The sequence below is a fragment of the Garra rufa genome, chromosome 22, assembly GCF_049309525.1.
Source record: "Garra rufa chromosome 22, GarRuf1.0, whole genome shotgun sequence".
Classification (NCBI taxonomy): Eukaryota; Metazoa; Chordata; class Actinopteri; order Cypriniformes; family Cyprinidae; genus Garra; species Garra rufa.
In genome coordinates, this window is record NC_133382.1 from 15,720,939 (window position 1) to 15,741,014 (window position 20,076).

The 20,076-nt window shown below is 33.3% G+C and overlaps 1 protein-coding gene across 1 annotated transcript; it reads left to right on the forward strand.

The window, feature by feature from the left end:
- The first annotated feature begins 301 nt into the window (after nt 1-301).
- LOC141297623 (ATP-binding cassette sub-family B member 6-like) lies at nt 302-19,650 on the forward strand. The gene is made up of 20 exons (XM_073828047.1): nt 302-446; nt 1,608-2,163; nt 5,489-5,626; nt 5,703-5,892; nt 6,441-6,533; nt 9,195-9,387; nt 9,620-9,741; nt 11,536-11,645; nt 11,779-11,844; nt 11,952-12,077; nt 13,673-13,749; nt 13,840-13,903; nt 13,980-14,065; nt 14,172-14,229; nt 14,844-14,948; nt 15,057-15,231; nt 16,315-16,427; nt 17,072-17,166; nt 17,274-17,342; nt 17,435-19,650. The coding sequence occupies exons 2-20, from the start codon at nt 1,648-1,650 to the stop codon at nt 17,592-17,594; spliced, it is 2,556 nt and encodes an 851-aa protein (XP_073684148.1). The 5' UTR covers nt 302-446; nt 1,608-1,647; the 3' UTR covers nt 17,595-19,650.
- Nucleotides 19,651-20,076: the final 426 nt, after the last annotated feature.

A 20,076-nucleotide genomic window follows, 5' to 3' on the forward strand; every position in this document is an offset into this window, starting at 1 on the left:
AACGTTTAAATCAATTAATATTAGTCTTTCATATTTTACATAGAATGGAAATCCACTGCACCTGCAGTTAATAAAAGGATCTTTCAAAAAGCGATCGTTCAGTTATCATAACGAACTGTGATTGGACCATTCTTATCAGCGCTGAGAAAAGTAACACCGCCCACGATAGCGATTTGCTGTTACATATGACTAGTGCTTTTTAGTGCACTAGGACCCTGAGATGTCTGACCAAACTCCCGTCTTTGGTCTGACGTTTGTCTGTCCCGGTGTTATTGTGTAAGTCATGGATGGTGGAGTTGAAAGGTGTGAGTTTCTGACTGCAAGGACATACAGCAAACGCAGACGTTTAAATGTTTTAGCAACGCTGCGTTAACATTCATCTGAGGGGAATTATTATTCAAGGACGCACTCGAAAGCTAGAAGGATCTCGGTGACATTTGAAACAGGTTAGTTCAGTTTCTTATTGGCCTAATACAAGTTATGAGTGTGTTATATGATCGTAAAACTAATTTGATGCACATGGTAATAAATGACATTTACAGAGAACTGTCTTTTTTTGTGGACATGATACAGTAGCATGGTAGTACAGTGTCATGCATGCAATGTATTTTGTCATGGTAGTGTATTAAGTTGAATGTGTATGTGTGCATATTTATATATGTATAAATATACACAGTACACCAACCCACACATGTTATGCAAACACAATCTTTTATTTTGGATGCGATTAATCGTGATTAATTGTTTGACAGCCCTAGTACCTAGTACAAACACAAACTTTTATTTTGGATGCGATTAATCGTGATTAATTGTTTGACAGCCCTAGTACAAACACAAACTTTTATTTTGGATGCGATTAATCGTGATTAATTGTTTGACAGCCCTAGTACCTAGTACAAACACAAACTTTTATTTTGGATGCGATTAATCACGATTAATTGTTTGACAGCCCTAGTACAAACACAAACTTTTATTTTGGATGCGATTAATCGTGATTAATTGTTTGACAGCCCTAGTACAAACACAAACTTTTATTTTGGATGCGATTAATCGTGATTAATTGTTTGACAGCCCTAGTACCTAGTACAAACACAAACTTTTATTTTGGATGCGATTAATCACGATTAATTGTTTGACAGCCCTAGTACAAACACAAACTTTTATTTTGGATGTGATTAATCGTGATTAATTGTTTGACAGCCCTAGTACCTAGTACAAACACAAACTTTTATTTTGGATGCGATTAATCACGATTAATTGTTTGACAGCCCTAGTACAAACACAAACTTTTATTTTGGATGCGATTAATCGTGATTAATTGTTTGACAGACCAAATGTATTTGTGCGTATTTATATATACATACAAATATACACAGTACACCAACCCACACATATTATGCAAACACAAACTTTTATTTTAAAGGCGATTAATCGCAATTAATTGTTTGACAGCCCTAGTGCCTTATAGTAAATGCCTTGGAGTAAACCCCATACTGTAATATGGAGATACCATCTGATACCATCCCTGTACTATGTTACTGCCACTGTATGTTTTTGTTGTGGCAAATACAAGTTTTTATTTCCTCACCTTATGTTTTTTTCGCCAGATATTCTTTGTGTGGATCCACCACTATCATCATAATAATCATGGTGGAGATGAAGAGTTACTGTGAAGCGGGGGTCTCCATGCAGCAGGTCTGGGTGGAGGGCGGACTGACTTTTTGCTTCTACTTTACCCTGGTGCCGTCCGTCCTCCTCATGCTCTCGTTCCTCTTCGGCACCTTTCTGTGTATATGCTACAGCCGATACGGCACAGACATGGAGCCCAAGTTCATCCCTCGCTCTCGACTCTACCGGCTCCAGGTGAGCCTGTCGGTGCTGCTCGTTCTGCAGGCTCTCAGCTGGATGGTGTTTCGAATCGCTCGGAGCGGAGAGCTGCCGGGATACGTGGTTGTGTACGGCTGTCTCTCCATGCTGGGCTGGATTTGGGCCGTGGCCCTGCTGCGTCTGGAAAGGAGGAGGGTTCTGGTGCGGGACAGAACCAGAGGACACAGTACAGTACTGTTAATGTACTGGTCTGTGGCATTTGCAGCTGAAAACCTAGCGTTTGCGTCATGGATGAGCCCTCAGTGGTGGTGGACTCTAGAAACATCTGATCAACAGGTATGTGTGTGATTGGAACACTGTTTAATGTTGATTTGCATATGCATGAAATATGCATGATATTTGTTGAAATAATGTAAATACAGTGCCTTGAAAAAGTATTCATACCCCTTCATTTTTTTCACACTTTGTTTTGTTGCAGCATTATGTTAAACTGCTTTAAATGAGTTTTTCCCCACATCAATTTACACTCCATACACCATAATAATGGCAAAGCAAAAACCAGATTTGCAAATTTTACAAATTGATTCAAAATAAAACACTGGATTAAGTACATTGCCTAAGTATTCATACCCTTAACTCAGTACATAGTTGAAGCACCTTTACAGAAGTCTTTTTGGGTATGATGTGACAAGCTTTGCAGTTGCACATCTGCATTTGGCAATTATCTGCCATTCTTTGCCTCACCTTTTCACCTCTCAAGCTCTGTCAGCTTGGATGGGGGCTGGCAGACATTTTCTAGAGTCCTAGTTGTTCCAGTCATCTTCTGTTATGGATAATGCTTCTGTGAACCTTCAATGCAGCAGATTTTTTTCTGAACGCTTCCCTAGATCATTGCCTTAACGCAAGTCTGTCACTGAGCTCAGCAGGCAGTTATCTTGAGCTCAGGACTTGGTTTTTGCTCTGATATGCATTTTCAGCTGTTAGACGTTTTCTGAGAGGTGTGTCTTTCTAAATCATACTCATTCAAATGAATTTGCCACAGTTTAACGCCACTCGAAGTGTAGTAACATCTAGAAGCAATATGAATGCTCCTGAGCTAAATTTCGAGTGTTTCAGAAAAGGGTATAAATACTTATGCAACGGGATCTTTTCAGTTTTTTATTTTTTTAAAAATTTGCACAAATGTTAAAAACCAATTTTTTGCTTTGCCATTATGGAGTAGGGAGTGTAGATTGATGTGGGAAAAAAAGTAATTTGAAGTAGTTTAACATAAGGCATCAACAAAACAGAAAAAAATGAAGGGGTGTATGAATAATTTCGCAAGGCACTGTATATGGGATTTTATTTTGCTTGTTTATCATCCATAAGATGGAAAGTAATAGCTTGAATGTCAAGTAATGCACCAATTTGTACTATTTAGGGTAATTTTTAGTGCTTTTGTATAGTGTTATATATTTCTGTACCATAACCTTTGGCACAGATGCGGTTGTTCTGTGAAGTGGTGACAGATGTAAGAACCCTGCTCACACACCATGACTTAGCATTTTGGTAGTAGTGTGAAATTTGTGAATATTCAGGATTCAACAGATGAGGTTTATCAACTCTGAATGACACAGCAATTCTGTCATGTTTAATCGTCATCACAAAACAATATTGTCGAGTCGCTATGTGTCTTTAAATAGTAAGCAGTGACTTTGTAAATACTGTTGAGTCATGGTCAGTTCTAGCTGCATGCCTTTTTGCCCGCATTAGCCACACCCCAACTGTTTAAGATTTTTGTGACACTTCATGACATGGAAGTTTCACTTTACTCACACTAGTCTTGCTTTACAATTTAAATATTGAATGTAGAAGTTGAAAGCATGTTGTAAAAATGGCAACAAATTTGCTAGATTTTCCTTAATGAGAGTTTACAAAAACAGTCCAGTTTTCAAATAAATAAATAAATACATAAATAAATAAAAATAAAAATAATACAATAAAAATAAATTATATTCTTAAAAACACCATTAAAATGTTTGGGATCAGTTTGATTTTTTTTATGTTTTTAAAAGAAGTCTTTTCTGTTCATCAAGGCTGTGTTTAATTTATTAAAAATACAGAAAAAAATAATATTAAAGTAATATCTATATCTATTTTAATATACTATAAAATAGAATTTATTCCTGTGATGCAAAGCTGAATTTTCTGCATCATTACTCCAGTCTTCACTGTCACAAGACTGATTTACTATCAATGTTGGAAACAGCTGTGCTGCTTAATATTTTTTTGGGAATCTGTGAGATTTGTTTTAGGATTTTTAATGAATAAAACTTTAGAAACGACAGCATTTATTTAAAACAGTAATCTTTATTAACAACTGTTCAAAGTTTGGGGTCAGTAAATTTAAGAAATTAATACTTTTATTCAGCAAGGATGAAAAAAAAATGCTGCTCTTTTAAACTTTTTTATTCATCAGAGAATCCTGAAAAAAGTATCACAGGTTTAAAAAAAAAAAATTCCAAAACTGATAACAGATTAGCATATTAGAATGATTTCTGAAAGATCGTGTGACACTGAAGACTGGAGTAATGGCTGATGAAAATTCAGCTTTACATCACAGAAATAAATTATATTGTAAAATGTATTAAAATAGAAAACTGTTATTTTACATTGCAGTAATATTTCATAATTTTTTTTTCTGTATTTTTTATCAACTAAACTGAAACATAAGAGTCTTATTTAAAAAAAAAAAAAAAAATCTTACTGATCCCAAACGTTACATATTATGTATTAAACATTATGAAATATTAAATTAATTTTATTAACATTAAATCCATTAAAAATGGAAATGTAAATCTGGATAAATTGCAAACTGTTTCCAACATTGATAACAGATTAGCATATTAGAATGATTTCTGAAAGATTGTGTGACACTGAATACTGGATTAATGGCTGATGCAAATTCAGCTTTACATCACAGAAATAAATTATATTTTAAAATCCATCAAAATAGAAAACTGTTATTTTACATTGCAATAATATTTCATAATATTTTTTCCCTGTATTTTTTATAAAAAAAAAAACTGGAATATAAGAGACATCTTAAAAAACAAAAAAACAAAAAAAAAAACTTAGTGATGCTAAACATTATGTATTATATGTTAAACGTTATTAAACATTAAATCCATTTTATTAACATTAAATCCATTAAAAACAGAAAAGTAAATCTGGATAAATTGCAATCAAATCCATGCCACTAAATAATTTTTTATTGAAAAAAAAACATTTAAAAAATCTTTAAAGATTTTTTGTTTAAAAGCTTTTGACTAAAACGATCAAAATCAGTGTTGCCAAGTCTGTGATTTTCCTGCAGAATTGGGCTACTTTTACACTGTTTCCACGAGTTGTTTTTTTTAGTCTGGAGGTCAAAGTAATTTTGCGATTTCGATGGAGGGGAAAAGAACTAGAATTTTTTTTTTTTTTATTTGGCATAGTGTTGAATAGCAGTTGGGCAACTGTTATTTTTTTCTTTTGGAGACCTGGCAACCCTGCTCAAAATGTGAGACACATTATAATAATGTCACTCTTTACTCTTTCACATGAAAAAGGTGCATGATTCTAGCATATACAAACAATAGCAAATCATAATCACTGTGTACATAATATTCATCGTCTGCAGATGGAGTTTGCTTTCTGGCTGGTGCGGTACTTCAGCTCAGGTTTGCTGTTCCTGTTAGGCCTCAAAGCTCCAGGCTTGCCACGCCGACCCTACATGCTTCTGGTCAATGAAGATGAGCGAGACGTGGAGCACGGAGCAGTAAGACATTACATGTACTCTTTAATCTTACTCTTGTAATAATAATTAACCTAATACATCTCTTACTTGTTTTCAGCCTCTCTTGGGCAATTCTAATGAGAATCAGTCTACGTGGAAAGATTTTGGGAAGAAGGTGCGTCTGTTAGTGCCGTACATGTGGCCTAAAGGCAACGTCCTGCTCCAGCTGCTGGTTCTGCTTTGTCTCGGGATGCTGGCAGTGGAGCGCGTCATTAATGTGTTTGTGCCCATCTACTACAAGAACATAGGTACAGAATAAGAGTCTTATTCAGTCAAGATTCAAATATATATCTATGTACAGTATGTGTGTGTATATGTGACCCTGGACCACAAAACCAGTCTTAAGTTGCTGGGGTATATTTGTAGCAATAGCCAAAAATACATTGTATGGGTCAAAATTATAGATTTTTCTTTTATGTCAAAAATCATTAGGAAATTAAGTAAAGATCATGTTACATTAACATATTTTGTAAAATTCCTACTGTAAACCTATCAAAATGTAATTTTTGATTAGTAATATGCATTGTTAAGAACTTAATTTGGACAACTTTAAAGGTGATTTTCTCAGTATTTTGATTTTTTTGCACCCTCAGATTCCAGATTTTCAATTAGATGTATCTCGGCCAAATATTGTCCTATCCTAACAAACCATACATCAATAGAAAGCTTATTTATTGAGCTTTCATATGATGTATATATCTCAGTTTTGTAAAATTTAACCTTATGACTGGTTTTGTGGTCCAGGGTCACATATATTACGTGCTAACCCATTGATTACCTCCTTTCACACTCACAGTGAACCAGCTGACAGATGGGAGCTCTTGGAAAACTCTAGCCACTACAGTGTGTGTTTATGCGCTTCTGAAGTTCTTTCAAGGAGGTGGAGCTGGTAAGGAAATATTTCCCTAATTTAAAGGGGATATCATATGTAAAATTTAGTTTAACATGGTGTTTGCATATACGCTGCCACTCAAAGGTTTGGGATCAGTGAGATATGATAATAATTTTTAAAGACGCTTCATCAAGGCTGCATTTATTTGATCAAAAATACAGAAAAAATGTAACGTTGTGAAATATTATTTCAATTTAAAATAACAGTTTTCAATGTGAATATATTTTAAAATGTCATTTATTCCTGTGATACAAAGCTACTTTTTCAGCATACTTACCACAGTCTTCATTGTCACATGATCCTTCAGAAATCATTCTAATATGCTGATTTATTATCAATGTTGAAAACAGTTGTGCTGCTCACTATTTTTCTGGAAACCTGTGATACTTTTTTCAGGATTCTAAAGAGGTTTTCTAACAATATACAAAAAAAATACTGTTTAAAAGTTTGGGGTCAGTAATTTTTATTCCTTCTTTTTTTTGAAAGAAATTAATACTTTTATTCACCAAGGATGTGTTGAATTAATAAAAAGTGATAGCATAGATTTTACATAGATTTTTGAACAAATGCTGTTCTTTTTAATTTTTATTCATCCAATAAGAAAAAGAAAAATATTTGGCAGCACAACTGTTTTCAATGTTGATAATTCTAATGATAAATGAGCATATCAGAATGATTTCTGAAGGATCATGTGACATTTAAGACTGGAGGATCACAGGAATACATTTAAGTGTATGTATATATATATATGTATTATATAAAATTATATATACTAAAGTAAAAAACATTGTTTTATGTTGTAATAACATTTTGCAGTGTTACTGCTTTTTTTCTGTATTCTTAATCAAATAAATGCAGGTTTCTTTGATGAATAGAAAGTTCAGAAAAATAGCATTTATCTGAAATCTGTTGTAACATTGTAAATTTCTTTACCATCACTTTTGATCAATTTAAAGCATCCTCGCTAAATAAAAGTACTAATTTCTATAATTTCTTTCCTAAAAAAAAAAACACTTCAACCACCCTACAATGAAAAAAATCCTTTAAAAAAAATCTTTTTTTAATCTCCAAAAAAACCTAAACGGTCTCAATTTTCAAGACATTTTGACTTTCTGAGCAATATGACGTCATATTGCTCAAGCCCAGCCCAATAGCTCATTATCATTTAAAGAGTCATGCACCGAAATGGATCTCTGTAAACAGAGCTGTTTTCGACAAGGTAAAAACGGTGTTGTTTTACACAACAATTGTGGAATTTTAACCAAAGCATGTTGCAGACTGTTAATAAAGACTGTAAAGAAATCATAATAATTTGTGGAAAATAGACATCCAATGTCCCCTTTTAAAAGGATAGTTCAACCAAAAATAAAAATTTGATGTTTATCTGCTTACCCCCAGGGCATCCAAGATGTAGGTGACTTTGTTTCTTCAGTGGAACACAAACAAATATTTTTAACTCAAACCGTTGCAGTCTGTCAGTCATATAATGGCAGTCAATGGGCACCAAATATTTAAGAGTAAAAAAAGCATACAGTACACAGACAAAAGCAAATTAAACCCTGCGGCTCTTGACGATACATTGAGGTATAAATATAAATTTATGAGTAGGGATGCACCGGTTGACGGGCCATAAATCGGCCGCGGCATTTGATTCATTCAGAAACATGTCACTTGTGTGGAGGTTTTAATGCAGACCAATCTGTCTGAAGCACAGATACCAAGAAGCGACCAGCCGTTGTTGTACTGGTGCACAAATAAGAGCCGCTTTCCTGCGCTCGCTGAAGTTGCGCGAGCGTACCTGTCCGCGCCCTGCACAAGTGTGGACAGCGAACGTTTGTTCAGCTCAGCTTTTCACGTGATAGATGAAAAAAGAAACAGACTCACTTGTGACAAAACTGAGATGCTTCTTTTTGTAGAAAAAAAAACAAGCATCTACTTTTGAAAAGACAAAAATAAAAGTCTGTTCTGTTAAGAATGATTATTATTATTTTACATTAAAATGCCTGTTGGCTTACTGTTTTACTTTACTAAAAGCACGTTTTACTTATTAAACTGTATTTAATTTAATATTTTTTTATTTATTTAATTTAATTGGTCAGATGCTTTTGTTTCAATAGCCAAAGCCAGTTTGGCCTGTTAAATACTAAATAAACATGTTGTTTATGTTGTTTACTTGCATAACTTCTTGGTTTTGAAAAATCGGTATCGGTATCGGAATCGGAGCTTGCTTGTAAAAAATCGGTATTGGAATGGGCCATGAAAAATCATGATCGGTGCATCCCTATTCATGAGATATAAATACTGTCCAGTTTTTTGCACAGACCGATCGTTTTGTGTCATAAGACCTCAATGTATCGTCACGAGCTGCAGGGTTTAATTTGGTTTAGTCTGTGCATGTTTTTTTACTCTTAAAGATTTGGTAACTATTGACTGCCATTATATGACTGACAGACTGCAACCGTTTGAGTTAAAAAACTTTGTTTGTGTTCTGCCAAAGAAACAAAGTCACTTACATCTTGGATGCCCTGGGGGTAAGCAGATAAACATCAAAAAATTTTAATTTTTGGGTAAACTATACCTTTAATAATTTCTTTGTGTGATGTTAAATATCCTTTAGAATCCAACCACAATCTGATCTCCATTTGTTTCCATCTGCAGGTGCGTCTGGGTTTGTAAGTAACATGCGTTCGTTCCTGTGGATCCGAGTGCAGCAGTACACAAACCGTGTGGTCCAGGTGCGTCTCTTCGCTCATCTACACTCTCTGTCTCTGCGCTGGCACCTGGGTCGCCGCACGGGGGACGTCCTGAGAAGCATCGACAGAGGAACTTCATCCATCAACAGTCTGCTGAGGTAAGAGCTAAAAAATGTTTTAAAATGAACAGCTACTGCATCTAGATACTACAGACCTTCTTATCTCAAGCTGTTTGCATTTAAATGCAAGTATACACAAGGTCAAGTAGGTCTGTGTGCAATATTAATCTTGGATGCATTAGCATTCATGCAAATAAAACTCAGTGTGCTTGTGCTGTAAAAGTGATCTCAGTTTATGACATATAAATGTATTTTTTGTTTAATCTGACAGCTACATCGTGTTCAGCATCTTCCCCACTATGGCTGACATTGTCATCGCCATTGTCTATTTCATATCCAATTTCAATGCCTGGTTTGGCCTTATAGTCTTCGTTTGCATGGCCCTCTACCTCAGTAAGTATCTAACAATGGTTATTTCTAAATGTAAATACATAAACACACACATTGCTGATTATAAATACTGTAGTTGCTTCATTTGTGGTTACTTTTCTGAATCCTGTCCCTGAGTGCACCATAATTTCATTGTATGCTTGTACAATGATAATAAAGAATCTAATCTAATGTAACCTGTGAAAGGAAAGTATTAAAAGTAGAAGTAAATTTAAGTAATGCAATAACTGTGTATAGGGAAATATTCTAATGTAAGGTATTGTTTACACTTAAATGGCAAGTTAAATTTGAATACCTTGTTTAGCTGGTTTAGGTGTGTAATTGAATAATAGCGAGCTTGAATGCTAGCATATTGTGCAGAACATAATTTATACTGCCTTTTGTAAGTGTAGCATGGAAACGGAATGCAGTATGCAAACGTGTGCTCTATTTTTTGCCACATTAGTTTTTTATTGTTAACAAAAATGATTAAAAATAACTTTCAGTTCACTTTCAGAAATAAAGCTAAAATGACAAAATATAAATATAAGATGAAAAACTTACATGAAAAATAAGAAATGTTGCCTTCACAACTGAAGTACTAATAAAGTACTAATGTGATGTGAAATACATAAATAGATGTGTAAAAAAAGATATGAAACATAATACAAATGACTAAAGCATATGTCAAAATATGATGCAAACTGTATGAATTCAGTAGAAATTCAATCTGATATAAAAAATACTTAAGTAGTATACACTACCAGTCAAAAACAGTGCAATTTTAAAATATTTTTTTTTATTCAATAAAATAACTGTTTATATTGAATATATTTAAAAATGTTATTTATTCCTGTGATTTCAAAGCTGAATTTTTAGCGTCATTACTCCAGTTGCACAATCCTTCAAAAATCATTTATTATAATGTTTAAAACAGCTGAGTAGATTTTTTTTCAGGTTTCTTTGATGAATAGAAAGTTCAGATGAACAGCATTAATCTGAAATAGAAATAAATTATTAAATTTATTAAATTATACATTTCTTTATTGTCACTTTTGATCAATTTAAAGCATCCTTGCTAAACTAAAGTATTAATTTCTATAATTTCTTGCCCGAAAAACAAACAAAAAAAATTATACTGACTTCAAGGTTTTGAATGGTATAGTGTACAAAGTTACAAAAGCGTTTTATTTCAGATAAATGCTGATTGTTGAATCTTTCTGTTCTTCAAAGAATCCTGAAAAAACCTACTCATAATAATAAATGTTCTTTGAACAGCAAATAAGAATATTAGAATGATTTCTGAAGGATAATGTGACTGGAGTAATGATGCTAAAAATTCAGCTTTGATCACAGGAATAAATTAAATTTTAAAAATATATTCACACAGAAAACAATTATTTTAAATAGTAAAATTTTTTAGCAATTTTTACATTTTTTTTTAATATATTTTGGATCAAATAAATGCAGGCTTGGTGAGCAGAAGAGACTTTAAAAAAAAAAAATATATATATATATATATATATATATATATTAAAATCTTACTGTTCTAAAACCATTGACTGGTAGTGTATAATACAGAATAAAATATCACTCTATGTTTATTTAAAAATAAAAACGATTATTTTAAAATCACGCTTGATTTTACTTTGCATACTTCACAAATAGTGTGTACAGTAGTTTTGAACATACCTAAATTGTAGTGCAATATTGTTTTTGATTCTTTCATCTTAGTAGTCACCAAAGAAATACGATTTGAACTATATCAGATGAGCATTTGATGCATTGATTGATTGCTGTTATCTGTGTCTCTTTCAGCTCTCACCATTGTTATCACTGAATGGAGAACCAAGTACAGACGAGATATGAACACACAAGATAACAATGCTAAATCAAAAGCTGTGGACTCTTTATTGAACTTTGAGACGGTACGGCTTCGCTATATTTGACTAAGGCATCAGAATGTGTGTTACGAAGAATAGCAAACTGGTGCTATGCAAAATAATACACATAATATGCATTGCATATGCTGCTGTGATTGATTTATGATATTGTCAACAGGTGAAATATTACAATGCAGAGGGCTATGAAGTGAGTCGCTTTGAGGATGCCATCTTGAAATATCAGGTAACATTTGTTGTTTCATCACTATTTTTAGGTAACTGATTTGAAATGAATTTAAGGTTGAAGAGCTAGCAGTCATATAAATAAATGACACTTTTTCATTTGCTCAGGTATCAGAGTGGAAGACCAACGCGTCTCTGGCGCTCCTAAATCAAACGCAGAATCTCATCATCGGCATGGGACTTCTGACCGGATCTTTGCTTTGTGCGTACTTTGTGACAGAGGGAAAGTTTCAGGTATGAAAACAGTCAGGACACTTCAGATATCAGACCACTGCCAGATAATTCTGAAATCATTAAGGGGAGACACTGCAGGCAAAAACACATTTTTTCATGCACCTGTCAAGTTTGAGATTTTGGCCTTTGGTGTTTCATCAAGTGTTTTTTCAGTCTATTGGAAAGAAAACACCCAAAAGACACTGTTAAGTGTTTCTTTTATAGCACTTTATCTATTTGTGTCAATAGATTTCAATTACAATACATATTTTTTAAAGGCCGTTTTCTCAAAATGAGTTTTTTTCTTCTACACTGAGCCATAAATCTCCACTTCAGTAGCACTTACCCTCACCGAACTCTAAATTTTTATTCCTGTCTATACTCTAAAGGTTTTTACAGAGGAATTTGTTCATATAATTTGCTTGATTTTATTAATTTTATTCCCCCCAAAATTGTAAAAATAAAATAAAAATAGTGTTTTCTGTCTGTTCTAAGTTTTTTCTGCATTATGTTGTGACAAAATGAGATACCCACAATTCCCTCTGTAAAAGCATTTGACTCTAATATGTCAAAAAAAATTAACACGAATTTTGAAACTGACTTCATCCAGTGTTTAGATTTTTGTACTAGAAATGTATGCAAATTAGCGCATATTTCATTTCATTATTTTCAATAATTGACCCTATTCACCTGCTGTGTCTCACCTTAAACAATAGATGGATTATAGCAGCAAAGATATTTAAAAAAATAAATAAAAAGAAGGAACAGAAATTACCAGTCAAAAGTTTTTTCAAGTACGATTTTTAATGTTTTTAAAGAAGTCTCTTCTGCTAACCAAGCCTCCATTTATTTGATCTGAAGTACAGCAAAACAGTAGAATTTTAAAATAACTGTTTTGTATATTAATATATTTTCAAATGTAATTAATTCCTGTAATCAAAGTTACATTTTCAGCATTACTCTAGTCTTCAGTGTCACATGATCCTTCAAGAATCTAATGCTGATTTGCTGTTATTCTGAACAGTTGAGTGCATTTTTTCAAGATCCAACGATCAGCGTGTATCTGAAATAAAAAGCTTTTGTAACATATTTAAATTGGTCAAACGTGATGATAAAGACATTTATAATGTTACAATAGAGTTGTATTTCAGGTAAATGCTGTTCTTCTGAACTTTTAACTTTTTGAGCAGCCAATCAGAATATAATGATTTCTAAAGGGTCTTGTGACTGAATTAATGATGCTGAAAAAATATGCTTTGAAATCACAGGAATAAATTACATTTTATAATTTATTCAAATAGAAAACAGTTATTTTAAATAATACAAATATTTCAAAATTGTACTGTTTTTCTGTACTTTGGATAAAATAAATGCAGGCTTGGGGAGCAGAAGAGACTTTAAAAAATCACAAAAAATCTGGTAGTGGAAATGTACACTACTGTTCAAAAATACTTGAACATTCAGCAAAGGTGCATTCAGTTTATCGTTAGGCATTACAGGAAATATATACGCAATATTACAGTTTTACTGCATAGTCTTTTTGAGCGTAAGAGCATATTTCAACATCATTTTCATCATGTGACATAAATTACATTTAACTCATCGTGGTCTTCCAGGTAGGAGATTATGTGCTGTTTGGGACGTACATCATCCAGCTCTACACTCCTCTCAACTGGTTTGGAACATACTACAGGTATGAAGCTTTTCTTATCAGTGTATAGATAACTATATATTTAAAAAAAAATGAACATCCAACAGTAAACATGTATCTTTCCTCTAACAGAATGATCCAGAACTCCTTTATCGATATGGAAAGCATGTTCAAGCTCTTCACTGAGGAAGAGGAGGTGAGTGCATGGTTTTTCATTTAAATTTATTTAGCAGAAGCTTTTGAACAATTAAAAACATGATGATCTGATTTAGGTGAAGGATGATGTCAACGCAGGAAGCCTGAACTACAAACAAGGAAAAGTAGAGTTTGAGAATGTCTCCTTCAGCTACACGCAAGGGTCAGCAGCTTCAGTCATATTTGTTTTTATGGATTTTGTAATAATTTGTGTCCTAAATAAGCAATACTCACTCAAGCTTTTTTATGCAATGTGGATATTTTTGCAGCAAGGAGATTCTGAAAGATGTCTCTTTTACCGTTCTCCCTGGACAAACAGTTGCACTTGTAAGTCTATTCTATTCTATTCTATTCAGTAAGATTTTTAATGTTTTTAAAGAAGACTCTGCTCTCCAAGCCTGCGTTTATTTCATACAAAATTCAGCAAAACAGTAAAAAATTTTAAATACTTTTACTATTTAAAATAACTGTTTTCTATTTGAATATATTTTAAAATGTAATTTATTCCTGTGATTTTGAAGCTGAATTTATACCATCATTACTTCAGTCACATGATCCTTCAGAAATCATTCTAATATTCTGATTTGCTGCTCAAAAAACCTTTATTATTGTTATTATGTTGAAAACAGCTGAATAGATTTTTTTTCAGGTTTCTTTGATGAATAGGAAGTTCAGAAGAACAGCATTTATCTGAAATATAAATCATTTGTAACATAACAAAAAAGATTATATTGATTATATATGCTTTTTGAAACATTTTAAAATATATTCAAATAGTTATTTTACCAAAATTTCAAAATTGTACTGTTTTTGCTGTACTTTGGATGAAATAAATGCAGGCTTGGTGAGCAGAAGAGGCTTTTTTTAAAAACATTAAAAATCTTACTGTTCAAAAACTTTTGACTGCTAGTGTATGTTTAAGCATTTTTTTTTTATTTCAGGTCGGACAGTCTGGATCAGGAAAAAGCACCATCATCCGCCTGCTTTTCCGTTTCTATGACGTCCAAGGCGGGTGTGTAAAAATAGACGGCCAAGACATCTCAAAGGTAAACCTGCCATTGATGAAAGCGCAAAAGGGCAACCAAACATTCCCTATAAATTCCTGTCACATCAAATTAAATTGCACTAAATGTGGCTGTCTGGTTGTGTCTCAGGTGAAGCAGTCCTCTCTGCGTGCTCACATTGGTGTCGTACCTCAAGATACCGTCCTGTTTAATGACAACATTCGAGACAACATCCGCTACGGTCGAGTTACTGCTTCTGACCAGGAGGTGGAGGAGGCTGCGATCGCTGCTGACATCCATGACAAAATCATAACCTTCCCGGAGGGTGAGAACCGCTACATTTCATGGATATAAAATCTACAACTTTGCAGCATTGAAATGACATTAGTTCACCAATAATTTAAATAATCCCTCAAGCCATCCTAGGTGTATATGACTTTTCGTTCAGATGAATACAATCAGAGTTATATTTAAAAATATCCTGGCTCTTTCAAGTTTTATAATGGCAGTGAATGGGTGTTGAGATTTTGAAGTCCAATAAACTGCGTCCATCCATCATAAAAAGTGCCCCACACGGCCTCCGGGGGGTTAATAAAGGCCTTCTGAAGAAAATAAATGTGTTTTTGTAAGAAAAATATCCATATTTACAACTTTATTAACCTTAATCTCTAGTTTAACTGTTGTATGCATGTACACAATAGAATACAAATATATATAACTGTTTAACAAAAGAAACTTTGCTTGCTTTGCTCCTATAAACAAACATTGCTTCTTGCGAGACTAGCTTATTCTCACTGGAGCTTACGGAGTTTAACTGTACAACAGTTAGCGGAAGATAGAGTTTACAGATTGTAAAGTTTTAAATATGGGTATTTCTCTCACAAAAATGCATCAGTTTACTTCAGAAGGCCTTTATTAACCCCCCTGGAGCCATGTGGAGGACTTTTTATGATGGATGGATGCACTTTATTGGACTTCAAAATCTCAACACCCATTCACTGCCATTATAAAGCATTGAAGAACCAGAACATTTTTAAATATAACTCCAATTGTATTCGTCTGAAAGAAGAAAGTCATATACACCAAGGATGGCTTGAGGATGAGTAAATCATGGGGTAATATTCATGAATTTACAAAACGTGACAATTATAAATGTGCTTATATGAAATGTATGAAATAGTTTAGTTTAACTTAAAAATATAATAAAAATATATAGTTTAAAAAATAATAATAGTAACTAAAAAAAATGAAATGGCAAAAACACAAATAAAGCTATCTAAAATTAAAATGAATATCTATCTCAACTTAAACATACACTAAAATAAAATAACACTAGTATGCCATCCATTTTGAGTCTAGATAATATTTGAGATTATAGCTGATATTCATAACTGAAATTTATTTGTAGGCTATGAAACTCAGGTGGGTGAGAGGGGGCTAAAGTTGAGTGGAGGAGAGAAGCAGAGAGTCGCCATCGCTCGCACTATCCTTAAAGCGCCACAGATCATCCTCCTCGATGAGGTAAGACATCACCAATGCATGATGGGAGAATCCATACACAATGTGGGAACTATCCCAGTTCTGCTTATTTGTATGACTTATGTGAAGTTTTTCAATTGTTTCAGCAAGTTTAGGAAATTATTATTTTATTTTTGTTCAGTTGCATGCAGCCTTGATGAGCATAAGAGACTTATCTTACTGACCCCAAACTGTTAAATATTTGTAGCAATAGCCAAAAATACATTGTACGGGTCAAAATTGTTGATTTTTCTTTTATGCCAAAAATCATTAGGATATTAAGTAAAGATCATGTTCCATGAAGATATTACGTAAATGTCCTCCCATAAATGTATCAAATACTTAATATTAATTTTTGATTAGTGATATGCATTTCTAAGGACCTCATTTGGACAACTTTAAAGGTGATTTTATCAATATTTTGATTTTTGGCACCCTCAGGTTTTAGATTTTCCAAAAACGGACCTTTATGACTGGTTTTGTGGTCCAGGGTCACATATTTGAAGTTGAATATGCGGTGAAGGATTTTGGGCTAATGCAATTGTCTTGTTTTCGTTAGAGCAAAAACTCAGATTATTTGTGAAAGAGATTCATTTGTGTAAAGCACAACATTTCTAAAGACTAAATGACTTATCGTCTACCCATAGGCCACGTCTGCTCTGGACACACAGACAGAGCGAAATATTCAGGCCTCACTGGCTAAAGTCTGTGCCAACAGAACCACCATTGTGGTGGCACACAGGTAAACACATCATTAAATCAATCTTCCATCAATTATGCTCATAAAACAAGTCATGAAACTAAATTACAGAATTTTTCATTGATCAATCTTTGATGTACGTATTGTAGATTGTCGACTGTGATTGGAGCCGATGTGATTCTTGTCCTTCGTGATGGACAGATTGTGGAGAGAGGAAGGTGGGTTTATTTTAAGGTATACTGAACACAAACTCAGATGGATTAATACATGAGCTATGTGGTTTAAAGTCCAGTATTGTTGTTTGTGGTAGGCATGAGGAGCTGTTGGCGAAGGGAGGCTTGTACTCAGACATGTGGCTGAAACAGCAGCAGGCGCAGGATTCAGACTCGGCCTCTGACACCGAGACTAAAGACAGGAAATCTGAGAAACTACAGCCGCAAACATCCACTGCAGGACACAAGGGACATTAGACACATCAGATCTGGTTTTGTGTGCATTTTTAGCTCACCCAAAGCTTTTTTGACATGGTAGATATATTTCCTGAGGATTTTTTTTTTATATTCCTTTGGAATTACTTCCCACTTACAGTTGAGATCAAAAGTTTATATACATCTTTCAGAATCTGCAAAATGTGAATTATTTGACCCAAAATAAGAGGGATCATACAAAATGCATGATATATTTTATTTAGTCATTTAAAATGTAGTATAAAAGTCATTTACATGTAGTTCACAAGAGAAAATAATAGTTGTATTTATAAAAATTACCCCGTTCAAAGGTTTATATCACCTTGATTCGTTATATTGTGTTTATTCCTGATGCACAGTTTTTTTTTTTTTGTTTAGTGATAGTTCATGAGTCCCTTGTTGGTCCTGAGAAAAACACTTCAGGTCCCAGAGAATCTTTGGTTTTTCAGCAATTGTGTGTATTTGAACCCTTTCCAACAATGACTGTATGATTTTGAGATCCATCTTTTCACACTGAGGACAACTGATGGACTCAACTATTACATAGTTGTATGATCGTTAAGAGCCAGGAGGTGAAAAAATTTGACTTTGAAGATCAGGGTAAATTTAACTTACTATTAAAATATACAATTATGTATCTTCTGTAGCTTCTGAAGGGCAGTACTAAGTGAAAAAATATTATATTTAGGCAAAATAAGATCAAAATCTTCATTCTGTTCATAAGTTTTCACCTCCCAGCCCTTAATGCATTGTTTTTTCTTCTGAAGCATCGGTGAGCATTTCAACCTTCTGTAATAGTTGCATATGAGTCTCAGATTTGTCCTCGGTGCGAAAAAAAAGATGGATCTCAAAATCATACAGTCATTGTTGGAAAGGTTTCAAATACACAAAAATGCTGAAAACCAAAGAATTTGTGGGACCTGAAGGATTTTTTGTAAGAACAGCAGGCAGTTTAACTGTTCAGGACAAACAAGGGACTCATGAACAACTATCACTAAACAAAAAAAACCCAGATGTGAATCATTCAGGTAACAACAGTATTAAAAATCAAGTTTATGTACACTTTTGAATGGGGTCGTTTTTTTTTAATTCAACTATATGTAAACATCTTTTATGTGAAATATCTTATTCAGGTCATTACTAAATAAAAATAACGTGCATTGTGTACAATCCCTCTTATTTTGGTAAAATCATTCACATTTTGGAGATTCTGCAAGGTGTATGTAAACTATTGACCTCAACTGTAGTTCCTTCAAAGTGCTTTTATAATGCTAATTATTATTGCCGTAAATGAGAGAAGGCTGACAGAGGTGTTATTGTGCATTGGATAAAATAATGCTCTGACAATTATGGCACTACTATAACCTATTTATGCTGAATGTACATTTGGTTTATTTTATTTTAATCCGTCATTTAAGTGGTTTTCTCTGGTCACACTGATTTTCTGATGCTTCCTGTTTGCTGTTCTTTGTTACAGCGAACATTCGAAAACTGATTGTAATTTGTAATTTAATTTGAAAATGAATAATTACATTTCTGGTGCCATTGTATAATAGTAAATACCCATGTATGAATTTCTATACAGAGTAAGATTATGCTTAAAGTTATAGGAATGGAGTTATAATTTCGTCAGTCAGTTTTAGTTGATTTCTGTTATATTATGTGCACATTTGTCTGACTTTTTTACTTCAAGATCTTTTGTGTGCTTAAAGATCATTTGTGTGTGTGGTGATATGTATTGCTTAGATGCAATAGATGGCTGTACTGTACAACTTCAGTTCAACTAAAGGGACAAAGGAGCTCGCTCGCTTTATAGGACTGACACTAAACTCAGGGGACAAGGTTGAAATGAGCCATTGGGGTGTATTTTTGCTGTACTATGTGGATTTACAGACAAAGAAGCTTTATAGTAGTGTTTTTAACGAATGTTCAAAGAACAGGTGGAGAAATAGCAACTGACAGAATGTTCCTTCGCCGCAACAGGACGGATAAAGTGTTTTGTATGACTTTTGTTTGTGAATTTTATTGTACAATAAAGGCAAAGAAGGACATAAGTTTATATTATTGTTCCATCTGATTATTGATCACATTGTTCTTAGTGTAAAATAATGTATGTACATTAAAATGGCAGTCATATTTTGTTTACAAGAAATATCCCTAAAATAATAATACAAACAATATTTTGTTTATTATTGTTTGTTTTATACTGTTCCTTAAAATGATCGCTGCATTTTTTTTTATTAATGTCACGTAACCTGCCACTGAAAAAGACTTTATGAAAGAGCCAGATTGTAAACATTTTATAAAATAAACTAAACAAAATGGTACTACTTTGAACAAACTACCAGTCAAAAGTTTTTGAACAGTAAGATTTTGACATGATTTTAATGTTTTTTAAAGAATTCACTTCTGCTCACCAAGCCTGCATTTATTTGATCTGAATTACAGCAAAAGCTGTAATATTGTGAAATATTTCTACTATTTA

Bases quoted from the DNA above. Each gene is read 5' to 3' on its own strand.
- LOC141297623 (XM_073828047.1), top strand. From the start codon at position 1,648: ATGGTGGAGATGAAGAGTTACTGTGAAGCGGGGGTCTCCATGCAGCAG. The intron at 9,388-9,619 runs GTAAGAGCTAAA...TTAATCTGACAG, and splicing joins TCCATCAACAGTCTGCTGAG to CTACATCGTGTTCAGCATCT. The intron at 15,232-16,314 runs GTGAGAACCGCT...ATTTATTTGTAG, and splicing joins AATCATAACCTTCCCGGAGG to GCTATGAAACTCAGGTGGGT.